This window comes from Alligator mississippiensis, chromosome 4, assembly GCF_030867095.1.
Source record: "Alligator mississippiensis isolate rAllMis1 chromosome 4, rAllMis1, whole genome shotgun sequence".
NCBI lineage: Eukaryota > Metazoa > Chordata > Crocodylia > Alligatoridae > Alligator > Alligator mississippiensis.
Window position 1 is genome coordinate 82,009,518 of NC_081827.1, and position 26,339 is coordinate 82,035,856.

At 38.7% G+C, this 26,339-nt stretch overlaps 1 protein-coding gene across 3 annotated transcripts in view; it reads left to right on the plus strand.

Annotated features, from left to right (window-relative positions):
- Window positions 1-26,339, plus strand: part of LRRIQ1 (leucine rich repeats and IQ motif containing 1) — a 170,989-nt gene that overhangs the window by 91,520 nt on the left and 53,130 nt on the right. For all 3 annotated transcript variants that reach the window (XR_009461631.1, XM_019480959.2, XM_059726137.1), the window contains exon 23: window positions 11,116-11,217. Coding sequence is in view for 2 of the 3 variants with exons in the window: in XM_019480959.2 (XP_019336504.1) it covers window positions 11,116-11,217 (102 nt within the window). In the remaining variant the exon portion in view is untranslated. The remainder of the gene's footprint in view (window positions 1-11,115; window positions 11,218-26,339) is intronic.

Sequence of the window (26,339 nt, forward strand, 5' to 3'; positions counted from 1 at the left end):
TTCTTCTGCCTTGGCAGTTAGGATTGGCAGGAAGGGTTGCTTGTTGGAGTGGTATAGGCACGAGGCAAAGGTTGGTGGGGAGGGGGGGTAAAGTTTTCAGGTTTTGAGGTGTTGTTTGGGAAATCCTGTCTGTGGGTTGTTTGTTTATTGTAAGCCGCTCTGAGCCTTTCGACAGGGCATGGTATATATCTAATCAATAAATGATGGTGAGTGCAGCTGGCAACAATAATAGGGAATGAGACAAGGATCTTAGAGTAGTAGAAGAATAGGTTATGGATTTCTTGGTGAACCTAGATTTTTCAAGTCAGCAGAACCAGGTGGGATATACCTTAGGGACCTAATGCTATTGGTTAAGGTAATTTTAGACCCATTTTCTGTCATTTTTAAGAATTCATGGAGGTCAGATGAATTCCCAGATATCTGGAAAAGGGCAAGTATAGTGACCATCTTTAAGGAAGATGGAGTATCAAGGGAATTACAGACCAGTCAGTTTGACTTCAATATCTGGAAAGGTTATGGAGCAGGTCATCAAGAAATCTATTTTGAAGCACCTGGAGGAGAAAAAGATGATCAGGAACAGCCAGCATGGATTCCTCAAAGGCAAGTCATGCCTGACAAACTTGATTTCCTTTAGTGACAGACTCTGGATAGGCTTCCCCTAGCCAAGGCTGTGATATATCTTGATTTTAGCAGGGCTTTGACACAGTCTCCCACAATATTCTTAATCAAATAAGGAAATATAGACATGATGAAAGTTCTTTAGGATGGATACATAACTTGTAGGATCATCATGCTCAACGAGCCCCCAAAGTTTGGAATAGACTGCTGCCGGAGGTGGTTCAGGCACCTACTTTGAACGCCTTCAAAAGACATTTGGATGTTTATCTTGCTGAGCTCCTATGATCCCTGCTGACTTTCTGCCCCCGGGGCAGGGGGCTGGACTCGATGATTTTCAGTACAGGTAACTAGAATCTGAAACACTCTCAACAGAGGTGGTGCAGTTGCCATCCTTGTAAGTGTTCAAGAGGAGCTGGACAAGCACCTTGTTGAGCTCATTTGAGCCCAATAACCTCCTGCCTATTTCAGGGGACCAGACTTGATGATCTTCCAGGTCCTTTCTGGTCTTTCGAGTCTATGATATATGATTAATTAGGGATGATCCTGCCTTGAACAAGAGGCCATACTAGATGACTTCCTGAAGTCTTTTCCAATTCTACTTCCCTATGATCCTTTTTCAAAAAAGCAGCAGTGAGTGCTGAACTTAGAAGACACTTAAAAATGAGTAATAATATTGAGGTTGCCTCCCAAATTGAGTTAGTCAGAGGACTTAAGTGGCAGGATTCCATGTTTGTAAATCTCAAACAGATAACAGACATCTAGATACTCAGTTCAGCCAAGGTGGCCTCTGGCCATTCACAGTACCTGATGTTTAGTCACCTAAGTTGTTTTTTTGCCAGAATACTTAAACGCCTAAAGCAGATTCCCAAAGTTCTGCTGGGTGGGATATCATGCTCGGGGGTACCTAACAAAATGAATCTGCAGTGCCGTACATTTATATTCAGTACACAGTATAACATGGTGCCATAGAGAGCTTCCTGAGAGATGAAGGTGAGGCAGGGTGCTGCACTATGCAGATGAGTGCCTGCCTACACATATGTGCAACAGGGTGGGGGAAGCATCCCCGCATGCAGAGTGCAGTGAGGTGGGGGAACACCTGTGCGCACACAATGCAGGTAGGGTAGGGGAGCATCCACCAGCATGCATAGCTGACCCCCACTAGTGCTACCCCTATAGTATACACCCCACACTGGTACAGTCCATGGGGTATGTGTCCCCCAGCCAGTTTGAAGTTGGACAACCCTAATCTAGAGGATCTTGTGCATCTAAGTAGGGTAGGTAAGAATTTTGTGAATTGCTTTCTTGCCTTCAAGCAGCCAACTCCATCATCTAAACCCAATTTTAGGCACTTCATTTCTGTGTGAATTTCACCCCATGTATTTGAATTATGAACCTTTGAACAAGAGCAGTTTAGCAACTGCACTATTACTATAGCTTGTGTTACAAAAAGTGCTAACGGTAGCCTTCTTTTACGAAGGTAGTGATGGGAAGGGTGCAGGCCGTACTCACACAGCATGAGGTGAGTAACACCAGGTACTGAAGCACTTAAAGAGCAAACCGTTACACATACAGATGCTTGTTTAATAAAATTGTAGCCTATTTTAACCATACAAAATGTATGTTGTGTCTTAGTCATGTACTATATCCACATCAACTGTTTTTATTCTACTGTAAACTGATATGAAACATTTGGTCAAGAAACCAGATATTTTACAGCTAAGTAGAATAAAGTAAAAAAGTACCATTTATTAAGGATGCAAAATGCTGCATAGTCCCCCTCCTTCCCCCCTCCCCTCCCCCCCAAAACCCAGCAACCTAAGACCAGCTGGACTTAATGCAGTTCATTATGCCTGAGTGTTATGATTAAAAAGATCATGGAGTTCTTAAAGATATCTTGGTGAAAGAGAATGCTGAATTCCCTTTATTGTGTAGATTTCGTGTTAACCCCTGCAATCCCAAAGCTAGTTTTTTTCTTTTAACAAAAGTCTTTCAGATGACCAGAAGCCTTAAGGAGTTTTTAGCTGCTATTGCCAAGCCTGTTGCACTGTTACTTGTTGAACAATTTCCTTTCAAAATACATAACTTGTTAATGATTGACACCACGAATTGATATTTCTGTACCACCCAGGTAGAACCATAAGAACAAACAAAGAAGAATTTAGATGAGATTTGACTACTTAGAGCAGAGTGCAACAATAGAATAATGTGATCCAGAACTATAAATACTGGGGATTCTCTTCTTTAGTTTGTTTGTTTGTTTGGGGGGGGGGTTGTGTTTTTTTTTAAATAACAATATAATGCCATATATAAAAATCTCAATTTTAAGATGATATGATAATACAACAACATTCTAATGAACTAAACAGTTTATAAGGTATTTGGATACCAATCAGTGGGCGCATCCCCATGAGTGTGCACATGCAGGGGCACATGTTTCCTGTGGGCCAAATAGCAGCGGCACACATACCAGCATGCAGCAAAGGGACCTGGGTGGGGTAGGGGTGGCTAGGGCCAGCACCTATGCTAGCCCCAGCAACCTTACCTCAGATCCTGGGGGCCTCCTGGGGCAGCAGCTGTGCCGAGCAAGCTGCTCAGAGCCTGGCCGGCAGCCAGAGCATGGCTCTGGCCAGCCAGGCTCCGATTTCTGGCAGCGCACATTGCTGCCACGTGTGCTGCGCCACTACTTATAGCAATTTTTTTTTTTTACAATAGGATCTTTGTTTCATGGGTGCACATGTGCCACATGCAGCATGCAGCACCTCAAATGGCTTTGAAGTGCTGCAAACCTCACATGTGCGATAGTGGGGACTCACCCTTCATGTGTATGTAAGAGTAAGGGAACTTAAGTTTTTTAATAACCCTAGTACTTCCTTTGGGATCTGGGAAGAGGGAGGGTTCCATTTTGTTTATTATCTTTGGTGTGGTTGAATCTGGGAGTCCCAATCACCGTCTATAAAGCCTTTTTTTATGCTAGCGCTGTACAGGCGTAGAACACAAACAGGATCTGTCTCTTACTAAATTCATAATCTGGGTAATCTTACGTATGTTCATGTGAAGCAGATCTGCTATTTTGATTAATCAACACCTGAACATGAGAATAGACGTCCATTTTTCTGTTTTTGTTCGGTTTTTTGCACAAATAAAATCAGGAGCAAACTAATTTTAATTTTTTATTGCTTTGCATATTACTATGTAACAAAGATGCTATCAGATCAGGCAGTAAACTAGTATTTCCATACTACTTCCATGACATTTATAATGTTTGTCCAAATTGTCATTTATATTTGGTCTGCCAAACAATGTGCATTAAATTACCTCCCTGGTTTCCAGATCTCCAGGACAGATCATCATCTAATAAATTATATTTAAACAAGTGTGCAGGAGTCCAATAATATATTTGTGTAGTTTTGAACTATTGGACTCCTTCACAGTTCTCTGTGTGAAATCAAAAACATTTGGTCGCCTGTCATCAAAGCATGCATCCATTTCATTTTTCCATCTCTCTAAAAGCACTAGTATTATAAAGTAATCAGAGTAGCATTGCCTAAGTTTGAGACTAAATAAAGAGAGAAACTCATTTTTTAATATGAAAAGTGCTGTAGGCAGTTGCTAAAGTGATCCAGGTGGGTATAAATATAAGTAGCTGGGCATTCTGTTAAATCTATGAAGATTATCTAAATTATTTAGCAAAAGCTCAGAAGCAGATCATCTCATATAAATCTCCTACGTGAATAATTTGTACCATTTCCCAGTTTCCCCAATGTGTGGATCTTCTTCAGTGCTTCAGTTGCTCGTCTTGCACATAGAGTAATTTTATGCATCTATTCTATTTATTTTATCTATTATCTATTTTATCTATTATCTATTATATTAACATTATATATTTATATCTACTATATATCTATATATTAATATCTTAATATATTATATATCATATTAATATATTATGAGTATATTACATTATAATAGTTATGATATTATTATTAATACATTAATATATTATATTAGTATAATATCTATATACTATGTAATCTATATCTATTATATAATATTTATATCTATTATATTTTTATTATATAATATTTTATCTATTATCCATTTATTCTATCTATTTATGCATCTATTCTATTATGCATCTATTCTATCTATTTTATGCCTTTTATGCCTATATTCTATGTCTATTTTCTGGATATTTGACATTTTGATGCAGCGGTAAGTAGACAGACTTGATAAGAAAAAGGTACCGTGTCTAAAATTTCTAGATGAAGCCAGTTTGGCTAATTTTAACAGACCCAGGACACAGTATAACTTATAAATAAGCTGAAAATAATTAGAAATTGCATATTTTCTTTTGTCAGTTTCTAATGGCATTTGATCTTTCATCTTTTTAAGAAAGTTACTATATTTGGAATCATTCTGAAGTCACTTGTTAAGATGTCCTTTTTATTGCATTTTTAGATTTGGGATTCAAAATATTCTTTTCTACCTTTCTCCCTATGTTATGGTACTTTATTTAATGAGATATCTCATTACACAACAATAGAATAGATGGCTATGAATTTTATGCCGTGGTTTAAAACTTTTTTTTTTCAATTTCATGTAGCTTTCTTTGTCAACTAAAGTAATACAGGATAGTATTTTAAAATAATTATATCTATATAACTTATGTACATTTTAAGTATTTCTATTGAGTTACAATAATAAATGCACAACAACCCTCTAGTGCAGGGATGGCCAACCTGCAGCTCCAGAGCCACGAGCGGTTCTTCAAAAATTAATATGCATATCCTACAATCTTTGCACAAGCGCACAGTGAACAGCTTCCATTTGTGCAAAGATTCAAGGAGACGCATATTAACTTCTGAAGAGCCGCACGTGGCTCTGGTTGGCCACCCCTGCTCTAGTGTGTTGTAACAAGTACTATGACTATGTATAAATGCATTTTAGATGTTTAGTCACAGACTTGTACACCAGGATCACCAGGATGCCATGACCACAGGCTTTAGTAAAGATATGTCAAAATAAGTTACTGGGCCTGTCTGAATCAGGGTAATTCCTAATATCTACAGTTAGCCAGCCTGGTTCTCCAATACATGTGATCCAGTTTCCTTGATAATTTGAAAATTTCCCATTTGAGTGAATAGATCTAATCGCAAGAGAAAGTCAGAAGATGGAATACTCAGCCCAAGTGTTGGCAAGGTAGGGCGATGTGACATTAAGGGGACTGACAGACATGCAGCTCCCTGGTCTAACTCATGGCGCTTCACAGAAAGCACCATAAATTAGACCAACCCCTGCAACCCAACAGAAGTTTGCTGTTGGGTCATGAGGATAGGGGATTGAGTTCCACTTTGGAGCCAATCCAGCTGAGGAGCTGCATGTCCCTTTCCCACTGTTACCGCACCTATGGCGCTAAAGGATTGCTAAAGCATAATCAACCCAGGGTGAACCCAAAATGTGCAACACAACCAGTCAATTTAACTAAAAACTAACTTTTATTAATACATTAAATGTTAGCTTGATAATTTATATATATATAGAGAGAAAAACCACTTAGTCCAATGGTCTTACTCAGTCCCAAATGTTACTCCACTCACCAAAAAGATGGCCAGTCAGTTACAGCAAGTGAAGGGTGGCTGTCTGTGGGAAGTCTTCTGATGATCTTTTGGCTGGCCCCAATCCAGATGTTGTTGGATAAATGGCAACACACACCCAACTTCCTTGTTGTTCCCTTTATGCTTTTTCTTTAACTTCACTCCTCTGATGACTCCTTATTTCTGGGTACCATTGATTGGTTTCCCTATGATCACCATACTGTTCTTGTTCTTATCCTGTCAACATATTCCTTTGTTCCATCACATGCACACATCTTAATTTGGTCTTTTACCAGTGTTTTAATTTGGGCATGTCCTACACTTCTAATTTGGTCTGTCCACCAAAATTGGAAATCCCAAGGGTTCTGCAGTTGGGCACTGTCCAGTTGGTTTCCTCTTATCACCTTTCATTAACATATCCAATCATTTCATCCCTCTGATTCAGTTGGTTATTACAATGTTCAGTTAATTTGAGTTACTAACAAGGCTCACATTCTACATACCTATGTTGATAATGCTAGAACATAAGCTTCCTGTGAGAGCAAGCTCAAGGCTATAGCTGACAGTGCAGATACAAAATGCAAAAGAAAAGTTCAAATAATACTGTAATTCACCACTCAAGCAGGTGTAAATAAAGCTAAATGTGACAAGCTACCCTAACACCTTCTTCCCCGTCTCTAGCTCCTTTGCTGTCTGCATGATGGGAGGAGGGGAGAAGGGAGAGGAGGAAGCTCAGGCTGGGGTTTGCCCATACTGTGCTGGAGTAGGGGTGGGTGGATTGGAACCTTGGGGGCAGAGAAGAAGTTCCAATCCACCTACCCCCACTCCAGTACAAGCTGGGCAAACTCCAACCCAGGCTCCCTTGCCTCCCTTCTACCCCACTCCCATCGTGCAGACAGCACCAGGGGTGGGGCTGGGATGCATCAGCCCAGCCACAAGATCAGAAGTTAATGAAGGTGCTCCACTTTGGTGCCCCTTCATCTGAACCCTCACATAATGAGTGTTAATTTGTAGCACAATTGGGTGCTTTTAAAGCACTCTGCAAGCACACTTTTAAAGTGGTTCTGTAAGGGCACAGCTGTCAAGCACTTTCAAGGGACTGATCAGGTGACAAATGTAACTTCTATCTGCACCCTAAATCTTCCCATTCTTGGGTTGATCTAGGGCCTCAGAGTTCCTTGCCATAACTGAGATCACCCTGATGACCGAAGATATAGCATACTTTTGGAGGCTGCCCTATGAGTGATGGTACTGCATTATTCTCTCAAGTGATGTATGATGAATCCCATGTTTGTATATTACACTGAAGTTGTTAAACCATGGTTTTATATCAGTTCTCCTATTAGTAGATTAATAGATGTGACAAATGTCTGTCACATGTTGCTTGTTTTCATCCTTTTCCAGGGGGGAGAACTGTACATAGTGGGATGTTTTTTGTTAGTAAGTGTTTGTTTCAGACTTGTTAAGACTTGTTAGTATATATTTATGGTGCATCAAAGAAATGCACCTTGCACTTGGAGCAGAAGGTTGAAAGGTTTGTGATGGTTCTTAGTCCCTATAAGAGTTCATTTATCTATCTCTTGTCATTGACTATCTTCCCTTTATTCTAGACAGATGCATTTGTCCATAGAAATGGACTTGTCTACAGCAATCTTCATTCTGGAGCTTTTGGGCATATGCTATTGAGCTCCTTGAAAATAAGATCCTAAAGTTGGTACTTTACAGGAGGCTAATGTAGAGAGCAGAGATCAAAGCTGTGCTTAGGGTAGCCTATATGCCTGGAGAACGCCACATAAATCAAATTCACATAAAGCGAACCTGCTCTATAATGTAAGAAATAGGGATAGGTTCCCATGTCAGCTGCTCCCGGGGCTGCTCCAGCACAGGCTGGGGTGAGTGCAGACAAGTGGAGCCCCGGGTGGTGCAGGCTCAGGATGAGAGCAGGCTGGGGATGGCAGCCACTGCAGGCTCAGGCCAGTAGTGGCTCCAGGCTTTTCCCAGAACTCTGTCTGTCTCTACCCTAGCCTGGACTGCAGCAGCCCTGGGAGCTGTCAGCACCAGCTGCATGCACCAGGGCATGGTACAGCCCAGTGGCTACAGGGAGCTGGCACTGGCCGCTCCCGGGACAGCTGCAGCAGGAGCTGAGGTGAGTGGGGAAAGGCAGAGCCCCAGGGTGTTCAGAGCACAGTACAGCCCAGTGGTTGCAGGCAGCTGGTGCCAGCAGCTCCCAGGGCCGCTGCAGCTGGGGTGAGTGCCATGCCTCACACTGCCTGGGGCTCCACTTGTCCGCGCTCATCCTAGCCCTTGCTGGAGCAGCCGACACAAGAACCTATCCCTATTTCTGACATTATAAAGTATGTTCACTTTATGCAAATTCAATTTATGTGGCATTCTCCAGGCCTATGATGATCGCATATATGCAAATTTACCTCACATATAACAAATTTTAGGTACAAAAGGGTCATCACATAAGAGTGAATTCGCATAAATCGAACCCGCATAAATTGAGGGAAACCTGTAGAATGTTAATTGTATCCTAACTTATGGCTGACAGATTTTTTTCCTGAAGCCCACCTGCAGTTTATCTTCTATTCCGTAGCTGGCTAATAAATCCTTAAAGGATAGCTTTGATGGCTTTGTTTGGAGTACCTACCTCAAAGGAATGTTTTTTTAGGCAGAACTGTAGCTTTAGGTGCCTGTTTATGCTATTCCAGTTCTTTAACCTGGCATGATGAGGCTGCCAAAAGAGATCTTACTTCAACTTTCTAATTTAAAGTCTGATTCTTGTTGACATTGAACTCAGTGGAAAAACCACCTTTACTTAAAAAGGAGTAAGATTCTCAGCCTTCATAGCTCTAGCACCCTCCTCCACCCTCTACTCCTTGCAAAAAAACCCCACTACCTCCCTTGTTGCTGCTTCAATGAAGCCCTGATAACCCTCGCTGACTAAGAAGTTGCAATCTCTGCATCCAAGCTTTCCCACGGGCTGGCAAACTTATAATGGAGAAACAGGAATTGTTAGTCTAATAAACTCACTCTGTCAGAGGGCACCGGTCTTCTTTCTAATACTCTTCCTCTTCTAACTGAATTGACAGCTTCACTTTCCTTTTGTACCAAACTTTCAGTCTTAGTGTGGAAGCTAAGGCAGGGTGGCTTCTTAAAGACTAACTGGTTCAGAGAAGCATGAAATTTTGTTGGCAATAACCTACTTCAGCAAAGGCTATCTAAGGGTACCGTATAGATAGATAAACAAAGGGCGCGTCTACACATCACCATATGGCTATGTTGGTACAGCGCCGTGCTTTAGTCCTTTTTTAAAGGACTAAAGCACGGCGCAGTATAAGTGGATACTGTGCCATGCATGCAGCGCATGAGTAAATTTCACAGCTATGTCGCCACAGCAGCACACTATACCCAAGGAGCACACCATTATGGCGACATAGCTGGCAATCACATGTCGCCATAGGGCAACGTGTAGACATGCTCAAATTGTACTACTTTTCTGTAACTATTTTGTACTTCTGCTTCTAGCTTACGGTAAGCAGAAGCTAAACCAAGGCTTTTCTTGCCGAATGAAATATAGTTATTGTACTTCAGCTTCTGCTTACCACAGGATAGGAATGGACACAGTGGTTGCTGTAGAGCAGCTGGTATGTAGGCAGGCCCCATCACCTTCTCTCCCCCACCTTTTAATCTTGATATAATTTGATTGCCTGTCCATATCCCTAATGTAACCTTAGGTTCATCTTGTTCCTTTTCCTTCCATATTTAAATTCTTGCTAAGTTTTATTGCTTTTCCTTTTTAATGACATGAAAATGCTTAAAAGACAATCCCACATGTTAATGTACTCCTCACTTTTATCAGTTCTTTTCTGTCTTCATTGCTTTCCATCCCATGTTTTTCTGTTTGTTTGCCCATGTCTAACCATATGACTGCTTTCCCTGGTTCTTCCTTTATCTCCTTGTCTATTACTGAGTCATGTTCAAGTTTCTCATACTCACCTAAAAGGCCCTACATCATTTTTGCCCCTCATTATATCTCTGGCGGGGTTTCTCTGTATTCCTTTTTCCAGTTTGTGTGCTCTTTATCTCCTTTTCGCAAACCTTACTTTGAGTTATTTAATGCTACACTGGACATGTGAATTTTTTCCTTCATCTCCCAGCATACACCGTGTTGTTTAAATTCCTCCATGGACCCAAGCAACCTCTTTTCTCTTTCCATCATTAGTAAGCCACAAAATTCTCTTTTCTTCTGTATGACTGTCTTATGTTGGGCCTCCTAATTGGTTTACTTTTAGATTGTAGGTTATTCTACTCTTTGTATCTATTGCATTCTAAAAAGTATTTTTTTCAAGACAGTTATGGAACTACCCAAAACTGGTAGTTACAGGCATAAGTACACAATCTTCTAGAAACTATTTATATTTTGTCCCAGAGGATATAGGTGAAGGACACTGATTCCTCAAGTTTTGCCTCATATAATAGAAATACTTTTTATTTCCATTGTGATCAGGTGGAAATTCATTTATTTGGCCTGCCAGGAACAATGGATTAAATTCTAGGCATTTGGGGTTGTAGTTATTGATTTAGTATTTATGCTTGAAAACTGATCCTTCTAAGTAGTATTTGGAATATTTCTAATGTGTATCCTTTAAAATGTACTTTTATTTTTCCACAGGGAGCTGATTTAGAATTTTTTTTGTATACAAAATTAGTCAGGATGGCTTCCTCCTGGTATACGTATTGTATTTATTTTATGTTAGAAAGGGTGTAATTTTTTGTTAATATAAAACCTGAACAAGAGATTATATTTCTTTATTGAATGGCTAAAAGGTGAATAACTGCTTCCAGGAATGACTGAGCCAGATCTGACCTTTGATTTTAACTTGTTCTTGTCGTCTAGACCCAGCTGTGTGCCTGGCGTTGTTCAAAAACAGTGAAAATAAACATCCTCCTGTGAAACCACCAAGGAAGACACAGCCTGGAGAAGTCGGTTACTTTGAAGGTAAGAACAAGAATTCCACTTTATCTGTATATATTTAGATACATATATTTTGTAATGTCTTTTATGCAGCCTTAGTTGAGTTACAAAAAACACTGAGAAATAAAATGAGGTAATAGCTTAATGCACTCGCCCAACTTTAATTACAGTGATGAAAATCTTTAATACCTGTTTTGTAGTGATTAATTCATAATGTGTGCCATAGGCCCAGCCCAAATCTTACTCAAATCAATATTTTGGGGGTTTTTTCTTCTATCAACTTGTTTTCCATGGACCTTTGGATCAGGCCATAAGTAGTTAGAAGAATTAACTTAAGCAACTCAGGTTTGATAATATACACGGGGAAGAAAAATTAAAATCCATTCAGCAAATGTAGAGCTACTTATTACTTTAGGATTGGAGTTGGAATTATATGGTACCAGCTACTACAGATTTAATATAGAAATGCTTTCACAAACAACAAAGCAGTGAACAGAGGTATAAATTACAAGGGCATTGAGAACATAATATAGATAAAGTCCTATAAGTAATTTCAACACATGCACCGTCTTTATTTCCCAGTCACTCTCTTTCAAGCTCATTATTCTTTCCTAAAAACCACAGACATTTTTAAAGAAGAAACTATTTTCTGTGAACTCAAGAGAAAGTTATCAATTTAACTTATGGTAGAGGGAAAAAGCATTTTCTGTCCATGCTTATGTAAACTCAAAATATTTTCTTGAAAAACTCTAAATAATTCACCTTAAGGTTGTGAAGGACCAACAGAAATTTTAGAAGAAAGGATAACCCATAGGATGGGATTTTTAAGGGCACCTACTAATAGTCCAGTTCTGCTGCTAGTGAAGTTCCTGGTAAAACTGCCCTTGACTTCAGTGGAGGCAGAGTTGGTGAGCCCTTCTGAAAGTTATAAGCACCTGAATGTTGTCACTCAAAAAATGGCTTCTTCAACTCTATAAATTGGCTTCAAATTGGCTCAGATTACATATTGGTTATAAAATGGCTCATAAATTGGCTTCTTCAACTCTATAATTTGCTAGGAAAATTTTCGTCATTAGTAATATTCCATTTAGAAACTCTGGTTCAGTGGCCAGTTTGACTCTTGCCTTCTCTTGCTAGGTAAAAATACTGTTCCAGCTGTTACTGAATGTACAAAAAAATCAGAACTTGTACTTGACAGGTGGACATTACAAAGAGCCACATATACCTGCAGTCTGCAATTTTAGCAGGCTACCATCTTCCTGTTTTTGTCTCTACTTATTCCTGGTTGGTTTTTGTTTCTTTTGCTCTGAGAAGTTGGGGTGTGCATTCTCTTGCTTAAAGAGATTAAGACATTCTCTTTCTTAAAGAGATTAAGAAAAAAAATGGTAGCAACTTGGAAGACAATGAGGCACACACTAAAGTGAGGGTACTCCTGAACTTCTTTCACAGTCTATTCAAGAAACAACTATATTCCTATGGTCAGCTACTGTGTGGGTACTTGGTTCAGTAAACCCTCAAGGCTAGGGACAGACATTCAAAGTGCCTGAGCCTGAATTGATTCACTCTTTGCAGGTTAGTTTAACCTGGCTAGACTATATCAGTTTTGTAACTGGACAGACATCCCAGAAATGCAGGCACATGCCTGCAGTGGCTCAGGATAGAAGCTGGGGGGCGCTAGAGCAGCCATCCCTTCCTTCCACAGCATGAAGTTGAGGGGTATGTGGCCAGGCTCAGCAGGACGCTGTGATTAGCCCAGCAGGGAACTGATAATAGTGTTTATCTCCCAATTTAGAAAACAACAGAGGGACATTACCAGCTACTTGTTGATTCTGCCTGTTGATTCAGCACAGACTATAGCCAGTATGTGGCCTGCTAGCTAATACACAGACACCTCCTCAGCAAGGCAGAGGGGAGGGGGGAATTCCTGCTTAGCAGGGAGTGGTGAGGCGAGGAGGGAAGCAGCCCATAGTCTATGCTCCAGGCAGGGAGCAGAGGAGAGGGGCCAGCCCTGCTGTGGAGCAGAGAGCCCCGCCCAGCCCAGAGAGCATGCCGGGATGCTGGGGGTGTCTGGTTTACCTTAAACCAGCAAGAGGTCTGGGACAGACATGGCATAAACCAGTTTGAGCCAAATCAGTTAAGTCTGATATTACATTCAACCAGGTTTATCTCAAACTGGTTTCAGCCATTCTCAAACTGGTTTATGTGCACTGAATATCTGTTCTGTTACAGATTTAAACCAGTTTCTCATCATTTAAACAGATGTATGTGTAATTTCTGTCCCTAGTCCGAAGGTGCTTCCATGCTGTTGTGACATGTTCTGCTTCAAAGCAGTCCTGACTAGACTGATAAGGTTGCCATGCTGCTTGCTTTTATAGACAAGCTGGACACTGTCTTTGGTGTAGCCAGTGCTGCTTCAGGTGGACTGGTCACAAGGCATCATGCTGGAGTGTGAATTCAGATAAAGAATGTACTAGAGAACAACCACTTGCTTAGCTGAGATACCGTCAGACAGATTTTGGAGCTTTTTCTGCTCTATTTTAATCAAATCACAGAACAAGAATGAGGAATTAATTGAGCAAAGCAGACCAGGGCCATGTACAAGTGTTACATTTCTGTCAAGAGAATTACATCTCTCCTGATGGAAATCATGAGCATACAGGTATTCACACTGTATATTCCAGAACAAAAACAGCAGTCCCAGAAGAAAAATAATCCATTTCTGACCAGTAGAGGTCACTCCTGGGAGAGTTTCTTCTGGGAATCTGTTTACTTTCCCTCCACTTGACTTGTCCTGGAGATCAAAAGGAGTTGAGCAATGGGGAATTCCTCCACATGCCTTCCTGAGACCAGGGTCACTCTAGTCTGGGGATGCTGTTGCTTGCCTCCCAATCCCAGGAGGAGTCAAGCAGTGGAGAAAGGCTCCTGTGTCTTGTCCAGACCAAGGTCACCCCAGGCTGGAGGAGGTGTGGGAGGCAGCTGATCCCAACCCTCCTGTAGACTGGAGCAGCCACCCACTGCTCCCTGCTGAGGTTACCAATCTAAGGAGCATACAGGAGGGTTTACCAGGAGACTCCTCTGCTCAGCTGTTGGCCACCAAGACAAAATTTCCCCTGCTAGAAATGAACACCTCTTGTGACCAGAGTCACTTTCCCCATATCCTGCAAAAGAGCAGGGCTACCATTTTTCATACCTCTTCTTCTGGACCATCCCCTTTCCTGGCAAGCAGCCATTACATCTGCCTTAAGAAGATCTTCCTGGAACTGTTCCTACTTTTTGTCAGAAAGTACTGTAGACTCCATACCTTAGACGAGGAGAAATGACAAACTCATCAGTGGATTGACTGGAATCTACTTCAGTCATTCAAATCCTTTCCTTCCACTGTCTGCTTTCTTGGGTAGAAGATTTGAATCCTAGCACCATTCAAGCAGGGCCCACTAAAGGAGATTTTAGAGAAAGATTTTGAATTCTAAATATTCCTACTCTATTTCTTTAAAGTGGGAATGGGGAGGAGAAACTGTAACATCAATAGAAACACACATATGTTATCTGTTAAATAAGGGGATCACTACTTTTGAAAGGGGATGCCCTAGGAAGTGAAACAATTAGAACAGTTTTAGCTTTTTAAACTGGAACACATCACAGTAGTGAGTATCTACAGGAATTAAGTTGTTCAAATTTATGGTGCATCTCTGAATCTTGATATAACTAAAAGAACAGGGATTAAAATATTTAAAATAGACCTAATGGGGAAAAACACTGTATAGAAATAAGTGGACTTTTATCTGGTTCCTATACATGCAATACATTTATATCTTGTTTAAACAATTATTATCACCTGTATATTTTTATATTCTGCCCAAAAGTGATAGATTTGGTTTATCCTCCCCACCTCAAAACTCTCAAATATACTCAATGGCTCATTCTCTGATAATATGATTTTATTATTTTTATGTTCCAAAGGACTGATGGAAAGTTGAAAGGTAAGACTATAGTAAATGAAAGCTAGGACTTTTTCCAGAAAAAAAGTCTAACTACACCTAATTACAGTAATTAAAACAAATTGGTTCTAAGTTAAAAATGACTATTTGTCCTAATTCATCTTTTGGTCCTGGATAATTCAAGGGTTTCAGAATGTTATGTGGTATATATGAAGCAGCATCTAAACAGAATGAGAGAATGAGGATAGCTTGGCAGCTCTAATACCCAATATCCTTGGTTTTCTTTAAGACCAATATCTTTAATTGCATACCAGTTACCGTAGATGTCAGCGGTTACATGTGTTTTGTAACCTCAGCTTCACAATAATTTTGATGCACCTCATATATTGTGACAATTGCATGCATCAAAATTATTCTGAAGAAGCTGAGATAACAAAACCCCTCTAATTGCTGACAACTAATTGGTGTTCAAATAGACATGCTGTTGCTTAATAAATAGAATGTAAAATCTTAACTACATAACTATGGCATATCAAGGAATTACGTGAAGATTACATAACATTCTGTCGCTTTGCCTGGGTTCAGCTGCTATTGGGAAGTTTAGAGCCTGATCCAATTACTGTTGAAGTCAGGTGAAATATTCAAACTCTGTTCTAACATAGTTTTTGTGGGATTTTTATCTGGGAGCTGTCTGAGTCCAGTCCAGCTTTTGATATTAATACAGCATAATCAGGGCCTTTTTGACCCAACAGGTGGTTCTGGCATCTGGGAACTGAAAGCATATTTCATAACACACACACACACATTCTCATTCTCATTCTCTCTCTGTCTTTCTGCTGTTCCCCCTATTCCCCTTGAGAAAATCCTATCACTCATATACCTAAATGCATCAGAGAGACATTTTGCAAGCTCTGTGCCATCCAGCAAGTCCACTTATTCAAGGTAAATTTCCAGATGGTAATTTCACTTTAAATGATTACTTTAATCTACCACAACAACACAAAGTAGGTGTGGGAACACCAGTATCTGGCCCATCATCTTGAATACAAGCTTTTGAAGTTTTTCACATCGAAGGTGTCAACTGTAGCGCACTTACCTTTATGGTTTTAATGGGTCTTGTCCATCACCTCTCTTACCTATGATAGAAAGCTGTGTTTCAGACAATACCAATGGAAAAAAATTTAGTGGATTAGTTAAATCAGTAAAATCTCACTTCCGTCTGAAATCAGTTAAAATCTGCAGAGGCTGGATCCATTCCTTATGCAATGTCTCAAAATTTTAGGAACTATAATATGAGCCTTGGAACAATTTTATTCATAATCAATGACCTCTCAGCATATAAAATGCATCCATCATGGTCACATATACATGTCAGAGAGGAAGCATGTATACTTAATCTTTAAGTCAGTGAAAATGAACTGGTTAAGTTGTCTTCACTCCCAGGTGTTCCCTGTGTTCAGTATCAATAAATTAAACACTTGTATTGCTTTATGTAGTTAGGATATGTTGTTTATAGTTTGGCAATGTCTTATAATCTTTAGCTTCTAATTAATAAAACTACCTCCTCTATCATTATGGCTAGGGACAGAAGTTACACAACCAGTTAAGTGATCAGAAACTGGTTTAAACCTGTAACAGAACAGAAGCTCTGTGCACATAAACCAGTTTCAAAAGGGGTGAAACTGGTTTAAGATAAACCTGGTTGAATATAGTATCAGACTTAACTGATTTGGGTCAAACCAGTTTATGAAACTTCTGTAACAGACTCCTTCCTGGTTCAAGTTAAATCACAGTCCCCCCAAGCATCCCAGCATGTTTTACAGCCCTAGACTGGGCTGTGCTGTCTACTCCAGAGAGCAGGATTGGCCCTGCACCTCTGCTCCCTAGGTGGAGCAGTGAGGGCTGGCTGACAATGGGGTGGCTAGGGATGTGGCCCAGTCTACAAGGGGAAGGACTGCCCTCCCCTCAGACAAACCCCAGCTGGGGTCAGGGAGGGCGTTCAAGCCCTCCTTCCCCCACTCAAACTTACTGCTGGCTGCAGCTCTGGACTACAAATCCCAGAGGCACCTGCAAGTAGGAAGAAGTGATGAGCAAGCCTGCAGAGCCCTGCTGCTGTAATTCTGGACTGCAAATCCCAGAGACCTCAGGGGCAGCAGGAAGAGGAAGTGAGCAGACAGCCATGCTTTAGCGCTCCCTGGCTTCTGGCCTGAGCCACTGCAGGCATGTGGCTGCACTTCCTGAATCAAAGGTTAATGACTGTTCATTTGTGTCTCAATTTAATCTGTGCATTTTAGATTAACCTGCAAAGAGTGAATCGATTCAGCCTTGGTTTTTTTGACTGTCTGTACCTAGCCTACATGATCACTGAGCACTTAGCTCTGAAAAGCATCATAAGCATAATAATAAGCTTTTAATAATCAGAATAATACTTGGTATAGTACTAAGAACAGATTATCATAAATATTTTTAAAGGTAATTATGCTTGTATCACACCGCTTTCAATTAAATATATTAATTTCTGTTTATATTACAAATAAAAAATGAGTTGCTTTCAACTAGCATAAGGAAAAATAGAATTGTCGTTTTTCTTGTAATTATAACATAGGATTGAAAATCCAGGTACTAAAAGTGAAATTCTGGGCCCATTGATTTCTGTTAATTTCAGGATTTCTGTTGACTTAATTGAGCCAGTGTTTCACCAAAGGATGATGAGAGTATGGTTTATTATTTGACCATGATGATTAGACTTTTTTAATCTGACTATAACACAGATAATGTATGATATTATATTGGGTAAACTTTCTAGAATATGTGTCTGCATGTCATCTTTCTTATAACTCACATTTGTAAAGCTCCTTTACATTCTCAGCAGAAAAGCATTGCATAAGTGCAAAGTATTGTTATATTTATTATTGCTAGTCTAACTTATACTCCTGGAAACGGAGACTTAAGACTGCTACTTTCTCTTTAAATTCCTTTTCTCTGGTAGGCCAGAGACCTGGTGATTTCAGGATTTTTGGCTAAGCAAGCACCTTCAGAAGAAATTTTACATACATGTTTAATATACCCAATTTTTCGGCATTGTGTATGATATTGAAAGTATGCATTGAAAAATAAGTAGCTATCATGAGTAAATAACATTTATGTTGAGTCAGATTTACTAGTGACTCTCTAGTCACTAGTCTCTGAATCATCTCTGGGTGGGTTTTGATAAAATGTCAGAGAATGGGACATTTTAGTAATCTTTTCTGGTGTGTTGAACCCTATAAGATTTCATTATAACAGGATGTTTATCATTCAAAGGGTAGATAAGAATAATATGAAGGGTAGCTAATTGTCATGGGTATTAACTGTTTTCAACTTTAAAAACTTAACCATTTTCAATAAAAAATTATAAAAGACATTGGTTCCAAGTAACCACACATTATAAACATACAATTTCTAAATTAAGTCTTCCTTCGATTTTTATCTGGCCTTAAAAGCATTAATAACAATGTTCTAGAATTAACTACTCTATAGTTCTAACAAATAACTTGCTATATCTTTAGTAAAAATATAATAATTTAATCTCTCCCTGGCTTCACATACCATGTAATGAAAATAGCACTGCATTACATTTCTACGCTGGTGAAAATGACTAAATAATATATTTCCAAAACCTGTAAGATCGATCTTGAGATGTGATGAAAATACATTTAAAAGGCTGTTGTGTGGAAGGGAGTCTGTCTCTTAAAATCATAGTTCTTCAGCTTTGTTTCTTATTATCTAGCGTGAGCTCACACAACATAACTCTCGCATTGAAATATTTTCTCATTTTAAGGAATTAATGGCTCTCCACCAGCCCTTTAACATGTAAAATGAGTAGGTTACTTGTGTCCAGTACATCCAAAAAGAGCCAGGATAAAATAAACATAAGGAGTTGGATATCTTGGAAAAAATCTGTCATGGGTTTGGGTTAATCATCTCCAGAAGAAATTCAACTTGATGCCTGAAATGTAAGACTTCTTGGAGAAAGCAGTAAAGCCTGAGGCAGTGTTGATCTGAAGGAGTGCTCTCCATGGGTCAGAGCTGCTCTGCTGGCAGAGTGCAAACCCAGTTCACAACAGCGGCATGCTGAAAAGTTGTAAAAGACTGCAGGGGCCTTACAATGCACGCACTCGAGCTTCAGTTACATAGTTTTTAGTGGCCCAGTTTCGTATTATAAAATAAAACTAAAAAATAAAATCTGTGCCTAATTTTCCAGCCCTCCTGTCCATCAGTGGCAATGTAGGCCTTTTCAGTGTTTGTGGAATAAACCAATTCTAAAATTGCAGCACAAACTTAAAAATAAATGTGACACTTTACACGAGGTGAACAATGCATCTGAATCTATGGAAGTGAATTGGTCATGTGCCATCTTCTATTAATACTTTGCTTTTCAGGTCAGAAATTTGTTTTCAATGCTACAGTTGCTATCTGCCTGAAATTCCAGCACTGGAGGTACCAGCAGTAGAGACATTCCCACTTAATACCTGGTGCCTAAGCATGGTTGTAGGCTTGTATGCCCCAAAGAATTCTGAATTCTAGCTGAATGTTTCACTCATTTGATCATCCTCCTTTTTCTTATTCCTTCCTCCTCCTCATAGGTTGTTTCCCTTGTAATGATATTGGGTGACCTGCACTAAGTATATTTGTGTGACTGTCTAACTTGGATAGAATTTCCAGCCTTTTGAGGCAACAGATCTTGTTGCCAAACTGCCATTATAATCTTTTAAAGCATCAGGTCATTCAAAAATAATGGACAAACTGTACTACCTGTGCAGTCAAACTGCAGTATATTGCCTAACTTTGAGTTAAAATTAACTTTATGTTTAAAAAGAGAGAACTAGGTAGTCCTGCCTTTTTTTTGGTTTGGTTTAGCTACTGATGGCTTCAGTGAGGGGAAAGAGAGACATAGGCCTATAATTTCTGTAGCCATTAAGGGAAAATGTTAATCATCATCAGTTAAAATAGCCGAACAGTATGAAAAAGTTTTAATTTACAGCATCTGAAGTTTCCTCTATTTTCCATATAACTTCTATGACTTGGCGCTGGGTAACATTAAACAAATCTCTTCTTTGTCTCTGTCAGTTCAGATTGTGTGTGGAGTCAAAGTTGAGTATGGAGTCAAAATCCACAGTTTTCTTACATTGCATAAGGCAAACATTTTGGATGAATAGACCCCTGAGTACTAAAGCATTTCAAATCCTTTTTCATTTGACCATTCAGTGACCTGATAACTATTTCCTGTCCCTAAGTAAGGTTGTGACCCAGGTCTTAGAGTGCAAAAGACAGATAATTTTAGCAACAAGTTAAATCCAAATGGATTTGGTTGGAGGGGGTGAGGAAGAATAGACTTGGCTAAATTCTTTTTTATTTTTTATTTTTTTAAATGAAGTGTTACAAGTTTGGGCTTAATAATTCTAGTTAAAAATAATTCTTAGATTTGGTGCCATGTATTTAGATGCTTTAAAAAAAATGAAGTAACATCCAATGCAAATATACAATTTGTACCTTTCAAAAAAGTAATTAAACACAAAAACGTATTTTTGTATGAATTAATTCAAACCATTGTACTCCTGTAGGTATGCAACTAGTGTTTCTAACATATTGCACAGCAAATTAGGCATACAAAGACAAGCCATTAGTATCACCTAATTTAACCAGTTTGCCTCACAAAAATAGGTCAACATTGCATAAAGCTATGAATCGGGTGTGCAAATGAATTCTTAAAAACAGTTCTTGCGTGTAGCTTGCTTCCATCCAGCAACTTAATACATTTTTAATCCACAACTGAAAATAGTGTCTTATAGATTTATATACTGTAAAAGGAATTCCTGTAATCACCTACCTTAACTGCTAAAATACCTTAAGGGGTTGGATTAGAGGAAGGGAGATCCTTACAAGGACATTTTTTTTAACTGAAAATGTAACTGACTGAAGCTTATGAAGAAATTCTTCGTTTTCTCTTTTGCGGATGGTAACTATAGTGTTATGAAGGATTAATTGTCTTAATGAGGTCAAAGATACATGGCATTCCAAAAAAGCTGTTTCCTTGTGACAACATTTTTCATATTGAACACACGTTTACATCTTTTTCTTTTTATATTATTAATAAAGTTGTGGATCAGCTGCACATTGCAATGTCTTTTGATGATGAGAGACATTCTTTTAAACAAAACATTGAGCAAAGACTCTAAAATTAAAGCCTAGATATTGAAAATGTACTGCTGTTAAATAAAATGGACAAAGTCATATATACCTTTTACAAGTTCCATATAATCTGTATCAATAGAAAGTAAGCATGCTAGATTTAGAAGCTTTTACAGGGAATTGTAGGCATGGTTACAAATTATTCAAATATTTTAATAAAGAAAGTGTACAGTAATAATAATCAGGCTATTAAACCGATCTTGAGGTTATAGTGTGTATTTTATAATGTATATTTTTCAGTTGTATTTAATATGTAATATACAAATATCTCAACTGATTTCAAATTTGAAAATTTGAGGTATGAGGAGGATGGTTTTAGTTCAGAGTTAAACCATGGGAGTGATGGTATTTAAGCCTGAAATATTCAAAAAGAAAATTAAGAAGTAGAATATTCTTAAATAGGTTTAACCCCTAAGAAAAATCTTATGCTATACAGCACCTGCAAGAATCATATTCTATATGATCAAAATTCTTATATGAGCATTCAGAAAATTCCCCCTTTACATATATATTGTCAGGCTGACGTCTGATATTTGGTTAAAATTCTTAAGTCTGTTGACATTGGAAAGCCTCTATTATGGTCCATTCAAGAACTTTAGATAAAAAAAATAAAAACAGCCAGACAAGAGAAGTAATTAACATCCACTTTGACATTCATCATACAATGACGGATAAGAATAATCTTGAATTATTTAAATTGTTTTCAATTACAGACTAAGTACTAGGTTTATAAAGTTACAGTATTAACTACACAGGGTAACACAATTATAATTTTCTATCATGAAGCAACTCTAGCATGTTGAAGGTAAAGGAGAGAAGCTTTAGTAGTCAGTAAGTATTTAATGGACAAAAACTGAATTGTTTAAAAATTTATGAAAATATAATCAAGCTAAGGGAGGTTCAAATATAATCAAATATCGAGGTTCATTTTCTAATTAAGAAATTAATAAGACTGTTAAAAAGCTGTATGGCACTAGGCAGAGAGTCTGATTTAACCTACAGATGACCTGGCCTTCTTTGTTTAGATGACAGTTCTAAAAGTGTGCAAGAGAATATTCCCTTTAATATAGTTACTTGCCACAAGCCCTGACCTCACTGACTGTCAGGGAGCAGGTCTGAATTGGCCCTTTCTCTGATATCGTGACATTGCTTCTGTTGCCTCGATTGTGACCTCTGATTGCAAGATACCCTTGAGAGTTCTATATAATTAGCGTGACTCCTGACTCTTAGCCAGGTCTGCTTGCACAGGTTTGCCAGACTCTGCTTGTAGTCTGGGCTACATATGCTAAAACATTACTTTGGCTGTCATGGTAATATATGAGTTTTGTATACTCCATGTGTACATTTGAAAGAGACCTTTTTTAAAAATATGCATTTAGCAAGTATTTGACAGACTTACTTGGTATATATTTCACCAAAAAAATTCTTGTTCATTAGTTGTAAATCATCTTTACATGTTATGGATGAGAGATTTTAGGTGTTTTTTTTCCAAACATGTTCTACAAAATAGTCACTATATCATTAAACAGTGAATATGAGTATCTTATCACTATATCATGCTAATTACTTAAAAAGTGTTTTACTTCCCTCTTCAGAGTGCCACTTGCTTCCAAGCTTATCCATCAGAATACTGTATCAATATACCTTTAATCCATGACTCCTTGTACATCTAGTAAGAGTTGAAATACTTAAGTTCGTTATGCAATTAACCCTTTTGCACAAAGAAGCATTACTAGTGAGCCCACAGACCACTTCAAGGTGAGGTGATCCAGGATCTGGCTAGATGAAAGCTGAAAAAGAACCAGACTGGAATCTTGGAGAAAGTAAGCAGTAATAAGAATTTAAAGTTCAATTTTCGGGTTTACTTATTTTGCTCTTACATGGCCGCGTCTACACAAGACACCGATTGCACAGTTCTTACTGCACAGTCATTTGATACTTGCATACACAAGTACTAAATGACTGCACAGTAACCAGCATTACTGCGTGGTAGTGTCCCTGCACAGCTTCTTGGTGATGCTGACTGTGCAGTAGCTCGTTACTACTGCGCAGTAGCATCACATCATGCTTCATGTCATGCAACACTACTGCGCAGTAGTAATGAGCTACTCCGCAGTCATTATCTCATGTAGATGTAGCCAGGAATGATTTTAAGGAATAATTAAATTATTTTCTGATTTATTTTCTCTGCAAACCAGAATCTGAAGGGAGAAAGTTCTGTGAGACTGTACTCCCTGAGGGATGTAATGTCATCTGGGCACATCTTTCTACTACAGTTGCCTCTGAACCAGAAAGTGAAGAAGTTTCAAAGATTGGATCCCCCCTCCCCCCCGACTCAGTGAGGGTCCCATAGGCTTCACTGTCCTATTCTATGAGGTACAGGGAAGTGCAGACCCACCCCCAGGTACAGGGGCAGGAAGCAGAAGCTGGAAAAGGGAACAGGAGCCTAAAGATCCTAGCTGCAGCAGCAGCAGCTGGACCTATGCGGGGAGTTGTGCCCAGGCAGGAGCTCACAGGTTGCAATTTAGCCATGGGCTGCCAGTTGGGCAGCCCCACTATAAATATGCCTAAATATTTTTTTCATTTCTCAAGTCACTATTTTTGTTGTCCATGTTGTTTTTCTGTTGCAGAAATCCAACTAAAAAAAGTTTTATTTAAAAAATATTTTTTCTCCTCACCTCCTACCTCTTTTTTGTGATTTTATTTTTTGATTCCACACATCTCAAAAAAAACCAAAAAACAACCTAAAAGCATATGTCATTTCTAGATTTTTGCAGTAAACCATCATTTTTTTTCTCACTGCATTGACTATTATACGTCAAATATTTTTTTCTTGATTTTTTTTTGGTCTCAAATCTGTCTCTTCTCTCCTGTATGAGAGGGCCATAACCACTAGACTATGGGATAGGTTTGGCTGGGAACACTCACCAGCCCTCCTGTGAAGCTGGGCCACTGGGCAAAATTAATGCAGATTTGTCAGGTAAGGAGAGCAAGCAAAAGGGAGCAGAACTCCTTAGCCCAGTGAGGAAGCCATGCAGGAATCCTGAGTTTTGGTTCCTGCTCTGCGGACCATAGTTTGTTGCATCACTGACCCCATGACTTGTACTTCTCTGCACAGTGGCCCAACTACAAAAGAAGAGGTGAAAATAAGTAATTAACATGATATATTGATAAGGCATCTAATTCACTTATTAATGATATAGTAGTGATTTTGTGGAATGTGAGTAAAAAAGAAGACCCTTCCTATCAATAGCATATAGAAATGACTGACATCTACCCTGCCACCTCATACCTCATTTAGCCATCTCAGAGCTTGTTTAGCTCATAGCTTAGTAATTAGGGCAATAGGTAGTGTCTGAGCAAATCTGCTGGATCAACATCCTGCATTCCAAATAAACCTGGGTAGGGTTTATGCACTTTAACATGTGGCTTAGTCAAAATGGTGGCAGGTTTGAGCCTGTACAGTATATGAGAATTAGTCACCTAAGTAACTTTTTGGTGAAAGCTTTGGGTGACTGAGGCGCCATGGAAATTGAAATGGTTATGCAGAGGTTTTGTGAACTGCAGCTAAAGTGCAGCAAAGTCCATTTTTTGATCTGATCATAAGTAAAAGCCAGCAGTAGACACTTATTGTGTGTAGTTGGCATGTGGTTTGCAAGGAAACAGTTTATAATAGACCACAGCAAATTTATATATACTTTTCAATCAATCGATCAATCAAAGCTACAAAGGAGGTCTTTAAAAGTGTTTGAAATGTAAACAGGATGAACATGGAGATCAAGGCAAGACAAAAGCAGTCTCAAATCACTTGAAGTAGTATCAGCATCCCAGAACTCTGGGAGTCTATTACTGGGTTCTTTTCTCAAGTCTGATTTGTCATTTCTGTGAGGCATATTACTTTACATACAAAAATTGGTCAGGGTTTAATTGTGGCTGTTTCTGGATCAGTTTACTGTAGGCTGCCCATCTGCTTGGGTGGACACTCTTGAATTATGTCTAAAAGTACCTGCTCAAGGTGGTATGGTTTAAATAGTATTCAGTTAAATTTTTGCAATTTCTGTGCATTGACAAGCCCAAAATAACCTGTCCACATTGTTGATGCTTCATTGTGAATCACTAGTAAAATGCTTTGAAGTTCTTGGCTAAAATACAACTATAAGGTGTTCAGCTAGGGCTAGCAGAAAAAAAAAATCAGTTCATTGATTGCTCCCTTATATAGTCCTTACAGATATGCAGTTTTCTTTTTAAATAGATCTAGAGATACGTGTTCTTCAAATCACTCCTCACAAAGCACTTCTATGATGCTTATAAGCAAACCAGTTATTAAGTAAAACTGGGATGCTTTGTAGGCATATGGATTTGTGTCTATTCATAATTATTTAAAAACTGCAAATAAATAAACAGGAGTAAACTGAAATCTATACTGTTCCTCCACCAATTGTCTTAGATATAAGCATTCCTAGCAGAAGGGCTGTGTCTTCCTCTGTAGACACTGGTGAGATTCTTTTCATTCATTCTCATGAGCATTGCATTATGCTTGTGCAATCCTGTGCACAATGGGAGGCCTGATCTTCATTGAGGCTTAGTGGTATTATACTGGTATAAAGATTAAACTATGATCCTTTTTTAGCTTTTGTGTATATTCTGTATATATTGTATACATGATGGGTTTAGAGTGGCATAAATATTGTCAACCTCACAGATTTTGAACTGCTACCATGAATAGTTACCATTTTAAAATACAAAATTATATTTCATCACTACACAATAACAATGACCCTAACCCAAAAAATAAACAGTTTTTATCAGTAACAAAATACCACACATCTAAAATACAAAGTATATATGGGTGTATGTTGATTTAGCATTAATACTAGTATACATTGACAATATTATTTTTCTTATTAGCCTTCACTTCCTTGCACTGGCAAGATTTTTTAGCAGAATAAAGTATATGCCAAAAATCCTACTATCAGT